The sequence below is a fragment of the Carcharodon carcharias genome, chromosome 11 (assembly GCF_017639515.1).
Source record: "Carcharodon carcharias isolate sCarCar2 chromosome 11, sCarCar2.pri, whole genome shotgun sequence".
NCBI lineage: Eukaryota > Metazoa > Chordata > Chondrichthyes > Lamniformes > Lamnidae > Carcharodon > Carcharodon carcharias.
Genome location: NC_054477.1, coordinates 97326901 through 97338316, shown reverse-complemented (window position 1 = coordinate 97338316; position 11416 = coordinate 97326901). Strand labels below are relative to the sequence as shown.

The window sequence follows — 11416 nt, the reverse complement described above, 5'->3', positions numbered from 1 at the left end:
TTTGGCTGATCTGTGTCCTTACATATCTTTTAACCAGGGTCAATTTGCCCAGAAGGTTTGGTTCCTAAACTTCAGTTTGGTTTTTGTTTCCTCAGGATTGGGAGGGTCAGTTTCCTTTCAATGTTTACCTGTTCTGTTTCCTTTTTCAGTTCAGTATCTGTTTTAGTTAGGGTCTGCCTCAAAAAATACAAGTTCAATTTAAAGACACAGATTCCATCACACATGGAAACCCATTACCTGCAAGTTCCCCTCCAAGTTACACATCATCCCAACTGGGGAATATATCACCACTTCCTTCACCTTCTCTGGGTCAAAATGCTGGACCCCCAACAGAACAGCACACTAAGCATACCTACATCATAAGAACAGCAGCAGTTCAAGAAAGTGGCTCACCATCATCTTCTCAAAAACAATTAGGGATTGGAAATAAATGTTGGCCCTGCAACTGACACTCACATTCCAACAAAGGTTACTGACCCTACTGCCATTGGAAATAGTTTCCCTTTATTGACTAATAAATCCCCTTTGTGATTTTGAACACCTCTATTAATGTTAACCTCAACCTTCCCTGTTCTAACGAGATCACCAGCTTTTCTCATCTTTCCACTTAACTGAAGGTCCACATCCCTTTCTCACTGTTTAACTCAGTACTTTTCTTATTTGTCACTCCTGGTCTAATTACTTAAGTTATTTTGGTATTCCCTTCACCTGGTGCTTCAATATCAAGATTTGTGAATGGAACTCAGCTTAAAGATAAAAAAGGGTCAGAGCAATCATTTTTACTGTTGTATCTGACTGAGGTCTCCATTTCTAGTTTAAGGTCATTTTTATCATACTATTTATCCCTTCCACTAGGCATTGGTTTTCCTTCATTATCGAAGATGGTTGTTTTTTGCACTCGTAGAGTCATTCTAATGTGGCATTCTAATGTGGCTGTGGAGCCCGATTACAGACCTGCATGGCTTTCCACAGGGCAGGCAAGGATGAATTGTTTGATTTTGTTTGGACTTCCTGGTCTTTCTAGCTTGCCTTCTGTCCTTAGCTGTCTGTATTATTTGCAGTTTGAAGGAAACAACGCCACTATTTGTGATCACTCCCCAGGTTGTTCTTCCTTGTCCATTTTCTCCAAGTCCATGGTGGACATGCCACATTCCCTGAGTTCCTGAAACTTAATATCGATCAAACTTGCATGCTGTGTCCAAATTTAAGTTACAAGTAAATGAATACCTTAGGGATTTTATCAGTCCTATGATGAGTGCTCCCACTTCAGACATCTCTGCTCTCTGAGGCACTCTGTCCTCCCATTTGATGCCCGTGTTCCAAATACATCTCATGTGGAATGTGTCCAATTGATCAATTTGTTTAGAGTTGGGAATCTATGACTCACAGGGATATGGGAGGGTAGGTATTGCCACAGCTTTGTACACAATGGGCAGAATGTTCTGCCTACCGCGCATGCACACAAAAGAGCGCATATCTCCCTGAGGCTAAGTGCTGCCTCAGGGAGATCGCTGAAGGTTATACAAACATTAAAAATAGAAAAAAAAAATCCTTAACATGTTCCCATCATGTGACAATGTCACACGAGATGGGACATGTTAATAAATTTCACTAAAACGTTATTTAACTTTTTTAAACCCTACATGAAACTTCATCCCGCTGGTGGATGAGGTTTCATGTTTTTTCTATTCCCCGCCGGAGCTCCTGGCCTGCCCACCAACCTTAAGGTTGGATGGGCAGATCCTTTAATTGTTTTAATGATCCTGTTGATGGCCTCAATTGGCCACTGACAGGTTGGCGGGCCCGCAGCTCATTTTGCTGCGGGCCCGTCGTCCAGAAGATTTAAATGGGACGGGATGACACTGGGGGTTCCCCCCGACATCACCCTGCATCATATTGTGCGTCGGCGAGCAGCCCCGCCCCCGCTTGCCGATGGCAAAATTCAGCCCAACAAGTTTTGTTGTATGTTTGATACCTCATTTCCTCCACTATCTCTATCTTAAACGGGCAACTCTGAGCTTGCTACGGCAATTCTATTTGCCACATTGCTGTTAATACAGTGTCATGAAGATATTAATGTGTATAATGTTACTGGAAATTATTTTAAATTGGACTTGTAATAAGGTCTGTGTCTGTGGGTGAGATTGTGGGTCTTAATTGGATTAAAGCCAGCTGGTTTGAATGCTTTGATGTATAGTAGTTTTGAGATGTTAAACAGTAAGGTAAGGGTACATTTGCATTTTGTTGAATAAACCATTCAAAGACTGGGGGTGAAATCTTGCACCTAGCTAGGGCACACCAAACAATATGTTTATATTACTAATAAAATTTGTACTATGAAAGGGATTTTATTATTAGAAGAGGTGGAGTTCAAAGGGCCTGGTGATACAATGAGAATTTGCATTCAAAGGGAAGGCTAGGTATATACTTAAAAGAGTTTTGCAAGTAAGTCAGAGACATGTAATACCTAAGCAGCTGTAAGCCCTACCACTGTGTCTGCGAAGGAACAAATTGAAAGGAAAGTCATTTTAAACTTGTAAGATAAAATGTGCTTTGCCTGGTGTCTGTTTAAGTCTATGGGTTATTGTTGCATTGGAGAAGATTACCTGGGAGTGATTAATTTGGGGATTTGTTTAAAGGTTATTGTGGTAATAATTTGTAGACTTGTGTATTTGTTCAAATTTGTTGTCAAATTAATTAATGTTTAATTTAATTTATATAAAAAACCTTTTGAGGCTTGGTGGGTTTTATTCCTGAATTCAGAGCTGCATCTCAAACATAGCAATTGAAAATAGGTTATGACAGTTGATTAAAGTTTTCCTCTGGGATTTTAAATAACTCAGCCTTTGCCCTGCTGTGTCATAACAACAGACATTTCTGGAGATTGTGCTTCCGAGATAGGTAAAGTTAGGGCTGCGTTATTGATAGCTATAATAGGTGGGGTATAGTCAGGATTTGGTAGTGGAGTTGGTGAAGTATGTCTGTCTTCCTGAACTTGATGGTTAGCGCATAATCATCAGCTGCTTTTGAAAAACAATCCATAATTCACTGATGGCCATGCTCAGTGTGATACGAGGGCACAATTATCAGCAAACAGCAATTCCCGTATCATCTCTGATATCTTGGGTGAGCATTTCACTTGTCTTAGGTTGAAGAGATTGTCTCAGTTCTGAATTGAATATTCCATCAACATTTCCATCAAGTGCTCAGGAGAACATGGCAGCAAAGAATATAATTGAAGAGCACAGGGGCCATGACACACCGTGGCTTCAGTGTTTTGTCAAAGTGGTCAATGTATGCGCCACAGTCAGAAACTCTGGCCATCATTCCATCATGAAACTGCTAAATCAGATTTACAGCTCTATCAGGACATCTACATTTAGCTAAGACTTTCTGTAAGGTCTCTCTGTTTACTATTTTGAAGGCCTTCACCAGGTCAACAAAGACACCATCTGCTGTTTGCAGTAATTTTCTTATATTTGCCAAAGGGTGAAGATCATGCCACGAGTGTCTCTGCCTTTTCTGAACCCACTTTGAGTTTCTGGCAATACAAGTTCTATATGTGTCTTACCAGTCTATTGAGTAGAGCTTTTGCTAGAGTTTTACCAGCTACCACAAGCGACGAGATTCTTCTGTGGTTGTCACACACAAATTTTTGTCCTTTTCTATTGTACATATGAACAATTATAGCATGCTTGAACTCCTGGGGAACAGTTTGTTGATCCTAAATTCTTTGTGAGTTGTATGAGTTTAATGGCTAGCTGAGGTCCTTTTTAACCACACTATTTCCATTAGGACCTTGAATCTAATCAGGTTCAGATGCAGTCCATCTTGTTGATACAGCTCTCTCTTGCCCCAATACTGTTGCCCATGTCCCATGAAATGGAAACCCTCTTTCCCACACCATTTCTTTAGTCATGAATTCACATTCTTGATTTGTTTGTCTTTATTCTAATGAACAGACGGTTTGGGTACTAATTCTAAGATTACAAGTCTTGGGGTCCTGTTTCTTAGTTTAGCTGCTCACTCCCGATATTCCTTCAGCAGGTTTGTACATTCTGTGCAATTATAATTACAGCATAAGCACTGATGGGTAAAGTATTTCCCTTCTCTTGTTCAATGTTCCCTCTAGTTTCTATTTGTTGTGTACAGCCTGCTTGTTGCACTGTGCAGTTCTTTTTCGATTGCACACAACTTAAAGGGAACATTACCTGTTCATGACCTGTCCCATGTGGCATATTCTCAACTGTTTCACAGCCACATACCCATGCAGCTGAGAGGGAGGACTGGAATTGTTTATGCTTAAGAAGGAAGTCTTCTTTGGTGCACCAGTTTGTTGAAAATCATGTCCCTTTAAATAGCCAAAACATTTGTTGGAATCCAGAGGGACTACTTGTTTCAGATCTGGCTGTTCATCTGAATCAGAAGGTTATGACTGCACAAGTTAATGAAGGGTTGGAACGTTTAACCAACATGGGGATAATTGTTGTTGGGCTTTTCCCAGCTGAAGTCCAGTATTTTTAGGATATTTGATGCGTTTTGAGCTTAATGCACAAAAATGTTTTTCCACTAACCAGTAATTCAGGTAAGGATAGATGTGTGACTTTTGCTTTGCAGGAAAACAGCCTACTTTTGGTAAGCATAATGTAAACACTCTGGTTATGCTGAACAGCAGTATGTGGTTCAGTTGGTAGCATTCTCAGCAGAGTCACTAGGCTGCAGGTCAAGACCCACTACTGACTTGAGTATTGAGAGAATTATTTTGGACACAATGTTAAAAATGGATGTTAAAGATCCCAGAAATTTTCAAACAACAGCAGGTAATGTTACTCCCTTAACCATATCTGGTCATTCATTTGCTTGTAGCTTGTGGGGCCTTGCAGTGCACACATCTGAGTACATAACAACTGTGACAACGTTTCAAAAGTAACCCACTGGTTGGCAAAGCACTTTCGATGTTCCAAGGATATAAAAAGCACTAATTCTGTCTGTCCTTTTATGTTGATAAGATATAAACTCAAAGTGATATTCTATACATGCAGCTTGGTTGTTGAGATCAACTATGTGATACTATCTAAATAATCTGAGGGAGGGTAACCATCTTGAACTCTTCTTAAATATAAGAGTTCAAGAGTCTGAGAATTTAGATCAATCTGAATACCTGTGCTTTTGGGAACATAAGTCAATGCAAATACATTCATGGGGTTTGCTATCAGTGTAATAAATAAGAGTATAGCAAAGACTTTCTCAAGAATTCTTTCAGTCAATATTTTGTTTTTGAAGTAGCCGAATGAGACTGCTGCTTTTGATGGGAACATGTAGTTATGGAACATGTCTTACTCTTGTGCTTTGCTTTGGTACTTACCTGGAACTATATTTGAGCTTAACCCAAGTTTTCTATTTCAGTATGAAGATGAAAAACACTTTGACCACTAGCACAATTGACCCAATTGATTACTGAACATTAGTCTGCATGGGTTAGTGACTAGCGCTGTAGAACATTAACACCATGCAAACTGCCATAAAATACTAATTGACCACAAAATCCTTTTTTGAAGCATTGCTGAGAGTTGACATTGGATTCCGTACCTGATCTGAAGCTGGTGATACTTTTCAGTGCAGAATTGGAACTCAAGGTTTTGTTATGGCTGAAGGATATACTTTCATTCAATGTAGCATTTATTAAAATGGCTGTATCATGCTGTCATGTAGAGTTTCATAATTAAAATAAAAGATAGCAAAAACAGGTTGCAAATATCAGTAACTGGAAAGGTTAAAACCAATAATTAGAACTGGAAGCTGGCATTGACCAGAAGTCAAAGAGCAGTTAACCATGGCTGAGCCAACTAAGTTGGCACATCAATTCAGGAATGCAACAAACATTTGCTGGGAGCTTGATATTTATAAAACTTCACCAGAAGTTAATAAACTTGCAAACCTTTGTTTCTAGATTATTTTCAGAGCATAAAAACGTCCTAAACTGAGCAAATAGACCCAAGCAACCAAGAAATGATGCAAATGTGCAGGGCCACAGCAAAACTGAGTCACACTAAAAGAGACCACACTAAAAGAGATTGGCCTGGAACAAGACCTTGTAGACCACACAGATCACATGATCAAGATGGTTTATAGAGATGAAATTCCAAATCAATTGCTTTTTGCCCCCACTCCTAATGAGATGATGCAAACTCTTAATTGTATGTGAAGATTAGATGAATATGGAACAATTTATAAATCTGAATATATAACATGCATTTGAAAATATAACCTGTGTTTCCAAATAGATAAAAGCACCATCTAAAAATGAAGTTGTATTTGAACAGTTAATGATATAGCACTTGTTACAACAAGAATTCTAATATAAATATTCTTAGTACTCACCATTAGTAAACATTGCCCCCTGTGGGAAAGAAAGTTCATGACTGTGCTCTGCTTTACAAGCATACATAGCTTTGGCTTGGCTGTTTCAAAAAAATAACATAAATCATAAAGCACTTGCAGTACAATTACTAGTGAATCATTTCTTTATAATTCTTGTTAATAAGATAGCTATGAAAAGTAAATATAATACACAACCAATCCTATGGTGCTTTCTTAAGTAAAATACACCATCTCATGACATACTGTTACAATTTTTTAAAAACAAATTTGAATTATTCGAATGCCAATTTGTTAAATGCAATTATGGTCTGGAGCCTATCTCAGGTAGGTTTGCATGCGTCTTCTGCTGCATACAATGTACAGACTATTAGTGAAGCTTTGAGTTTGATGGATGATCAATGATAACCTTCAAATATTGAAACCCTTCACTCAGAAGTGATGGCAATGCTTTATTACTGCTTACAGATCTCACAAATGCTGTAAATCATGAGGCCATGGGAGCTTCAGATTTTTCTTCCTGAAAACAGTCAATTTTACAGAAGTGTTTAAATAATCAGCTAATGGCTAATAATATATGTGGACACAAGAGTATTTCCAAATATGGACTGCTACAAAGGCTTTGATTTTTTAAATGTCATTCTCACTTCAAGTAAAAATCAATCTATATACTTAATTTGCCTCAGTTGGTTCAAAAATATCACAAACATCTTCCCTATGTTGATGGCATTATATGCTATTATATAAGTAATACAATATTCACCTCTGCAGTTACAAGCATTAATCCTAACATTACTGAGTTGAAATGTAGAGCTTATCAACAACATTGGGTGAATCTTAGTTGTGAACTGGCCTTATGAGCAAGCTGCAAGCAAAGGTTAGCTTCAAGTTAAAATTTTGTAATTTTGCTCCAGTATTCCAAGCTTTTCCTCCACCAAGATTTGGCATATCCACTCTGAGTGGAAATTCATCACATTTTTTGTACACTTGGTTATCTTTCAGCTTACGTATTTAGCAAAATATGCTATCAGGTGTCAGCAATGTAAAGGCATTACATGTGTGATCAAGCCTGCTTGTTATTTGCTGAGAACCTACTAATTGACTGGAGTGTAACATAAGAAACAGTTAGCAGCTGATTTTAGTCAGTTTAAAGACAGTGGGTCTGAAATTGCTGGAATTTCCAGCTGTCACTATGCCCTGAAGTTGACTTTGCCCCAGAAGAGAAAGATGCTAATGCTCAAATAGCAAGTGCACATGACCTGCACCTGTAACCTCACCTGCACCCCCAACTCTACCCTGATGAAGCCAGGTCACAGTTCTTACAGGGTGAAGTTGTGACTGACAAATGGAAGAAAGAGAAGGATGGTGGGAATGGAGTGGAAGTTATGAGTAATGCTTCAGGGGTTGAGGGGTATTAATTGAACAAAAGTGGGAGAGTGCCAGCAATAACCTGGGGCGAGATAAATTAATGTTATGGCAGCGTAGACTGGGGGCAAACAGGAGAAAAGCTAACAGCTCGAATTGATGGGATGGGTGGAAGTTAAAAATACCAACTTGAATGGCGGGGGGGTGTGGTGGTAACAGGGAAACAGAACAAGCTTGAATGTAGGATAGAAATAGAATTCCAATTTGGAAATTGGTTAGATGTATGTCAGGTAAAGTGGGTGGGGGAGAATGCAAGAGAGAGAGAAAAGTGTTACTATAAACTGGGAGGATTGGAGGATCAGAATATCTTTGTTAAAAGGTGGGGAGTTGAATGAGTTAGTGTTTCTGTGAACTGGGTCCAGCGGGGTAGGGTGCCTCAATGAATTAGGTTGGGGGCAAAGGGTTACTCAATATTGGTGTCTAAAAGTATTTTAATAAGGAGTCATATGATTAACTGTGGCCATAGCATGCAAGCAAGAGAACTTCAATTATTCCATTTGAACTTTAAAAATGACAATGAGCATATAAAGTTAGGTTCTTACCGTTTGGAGGAAATTTGTTTCGGAGTACCAATATTTTCAAACAACTGAGCTCTGGAGGCAACCCTGGACAGGGGGTAAATAATTTAACAAATCAAGATAATTAGAAAGGATGACCTTTTGATATCACTAATTTAATTAGAATTCACCCTTTTTATATGATGTTAATGCATTGAAGTTCATAATAAACCATTAAAAGTAGACATGCCCCTTGATATAAGAGGACCAATAACATTTATTAGTCTAATAAACAGAATAATTTGAACAAATAAAAGCTTGGGATATAAAGTATTTTCTGTAATGCCCCTTCTTTCAATTTTAAAAAAGTACATCTAACTGTTAGGGGACCTCTCTATATTTTCACCTTGCATGGAGGTCTGCTATTTTCTGTCTTTAGTCTTACCCTCTCACTCACTTGTTCCTCCATCCAGCTCATCCCCTTTCAGCCCCTCAGCCCAAGAGTGCCTCTACATCAGAATGAAATTCTAACTTAAGCCATTGTGGATGCTGCTCCACTAAGCTTTGTTACTGCAGTAAATTAGGACAAAAATATGCTATCAAACAGGAACTGTCATCAATGGTAAGAAATTATACAGTGCTGTTAGGGAGTGAGTTCCAGGATTTTGACCCAGCAAAGGAACGGCTATATAGTTCTAAGTGAGGATATTGTGTGGTTTGGAGGGGAACTTGCAGGTGGTGGTGTTCCCATGCATCTGCTGCCCTTGTCCTTCTAGGTGGTAGAGATCGCAGGTTTGGAAAGTGCTGTCAAAGGAGCCTTGGTGAGTTGCTGCAGTGCATCTTGTAGATGGCACATACTGCTGCCACTGTGCGTCGGTGGTGGGGAGAGTGGATGCTGAAGGTGGTGGATGGGGTGTCAATCAAGCAGGATCCTTTGTCCTGGATGGTGTTGAGCTTCTTGAGTGTTGTTGGACTGCACTCGTCCAGGCAAGTGGACAGTATTCCATCACACTCCTGACTTGTGCTTTGTAGATGGTGTACAGGCTTTGGGGAGTCAGGAGGTGAGTTATTCTCTGCAGAATTCCCGGCCCCTGACCCGCTTTGTTAGAGTGCAACAGATTCCATCAAAATTGGAAAAAGTTAACATCCTGCAGAACTCTATTCAGGATCCCCTTACTCCATTGCTGCAATAATGTTTGAAGTGCTCAGGGATGGGAAAGGTGATGTTAGCAACACATCAGTAGCTTATGTACTGGTGAAGTAGGGCTGCTAACTCTGTTTGGAGGCATTTCAGGAAGCTTGGTTATGTGATATCTGAGCATGTGATGTCTACAAATGTTATTAGATTTGCCTTATAGAAGTTGAGTCCCCTGTAGTTGAGAATCTTTATTTGTGGTTTCACGCCAGCAGCTGTTGTGTGAGAAGCTCCAATAACTATGAGGCCACCCAAGAACAGATAAAGAGGGGTAACAAAGTGTAGGGAAAAGGGAAAAAGATAGTCTCCAACTCTCCCCAGTCTCCATCTTCCCCTGAGCCCCCATTCTCCAATCTCCCTCTCCCTGAACTCGAGTGTCCATAATTTCAGGCCTCTACCTCATGATTTCAGTAATCCCCATCTTTGATTCTCCCCACCTCACTCTTAACTGCCAGCTCCCGGCTTTTGTGTAATGTAAATCTCTACTCAGTATCAACAGCAGCAGCAAAACCTTCTATCCGTGATAGAACTGTGCAAACATTCAATCCTAGAGGAAAAGGGGTTTCTCTGCCGCTATGAATGCTGGGTAAAGAGATCTCCATTACACAAAGCTGGAAGTTGCCAATGAAGGGCAGATGGGGGAAGAATCAGGAATCTGCCTTGCCCTTACCCACTTTTCCTAGGTTGTAAACTAATTGATACATTGAAGGCTATCCATTATTCATAATTTGTGAGTGCCTGTGGTAAAGGAACCGTATCTATTAAAATACAAATTATTTGGCACTGTCAGTTGGTGTTCATTTTTGTTTGTTGAAGGTGTTACTTTGTACAGGTAACAATCTATGTATATATATTTTAAATTGAGAGCATTTCTGTTGTTAATTGAATAGTATTTTATTATTGAGACCAATATCAAATTTTGTACGAAGTAATGCAGCATCTGAAGCATTCCTGAGAGTACTGGAAGGGATGACCATATTTACACACCAGTTCACAGCAACTGCTTACAGTTTCAGAAAGATGGCTTCATGCATCCAATCTTTTCTTCCTAGCTTTCAAATGTTGTAATGTAATTTAAAGTAATATTCCAACTTTGTGCTACCTCCTCATTTGACTGATAGTAGCAACTCATGCTGCTGGCTCACATGCATATGACTAGCATGTGATACACCTAGCCTGCACCTCTTAAACAGGAGCTGCACTCATGATGGAAGCTGCTGCTGACTGCCTGAGCCAGAATTGGTTACAAGTGAAGCAAAATAATGAAGAACCGGGAAAGAGAACAGGCTTCCAGGCTTGGGAATAGGTCTGGAGGCCTTCATGATAGAGGTCAAGAGGAAGAGAGAGACACCATGCATTCATGGGGAGGCCAGAAGACGCTCAAATAACACCCTCTATAGGGAATCAGAGCAGGTGGCCAGGGAGGTCAATGCCTGCAGGCAAACCCCCAGGATTTGGCAGTAGTACCACAAGGTTCAATGACAGCATGCTGGTGGTCAAGGTCAGTGAATGCATCCAAAAAGGAGATTTCATAACTACCAAACCACCAACCATTCACACTGCTCAATGTTCACACCCCCACCACTCACCCATCAGCAGTTCCTAAAAGTCAAGACTTAGGCCTAACATTCAGATGTTCCATCTCATCCTCAACCACCTTCCAATCATGCAAGCCTCACACCCACTTCCCACTACCTCCAGCTTTCAGCTATGGCAGCAACATCAAACAAATACAGTGCAACAGATCACTGAGATTCTTCCCTCTCTCTTGCAGAATAAGGTGGCACACAATAAAAGGGAGCAAAACAGGACTAGCAAGGGGCAGGCACTCCTGCTAAGCTTTAGAGATGGTGCTTTGCATCATGGGACTGACTATGACACAGCCTGCTGCATCCAGCGACATCAAGAACATTGGGGATGA

General features: G+C 40.0%; 1 protein-coding gene across 1 annotated transcript in view; it reads right to left on the bottom strand.

Moving 5' to 3' along the window:
• Positions 1-11416, bottom strand: part of arhgap42a (Rho GTPase activating protein 42a) — a 533191-nt gene that overhangs the window by 3384 nt on the left and 518391 nt on the right. The window contains exons 22-23 of the mRNA XM_041199402.1: positions 8346-8408; positions 6382-6461 (exon numbers count right to left, since the gene is read on the bottom strand). Coding sequence (XP_041055336.1) covers positions 6382-6461; positions 8346-8408 — 143 coding nt within the window. The remainder of the gene's footprint in view (positions 1-6381; positions 6462-8345; positions 8409-11416) is intronic.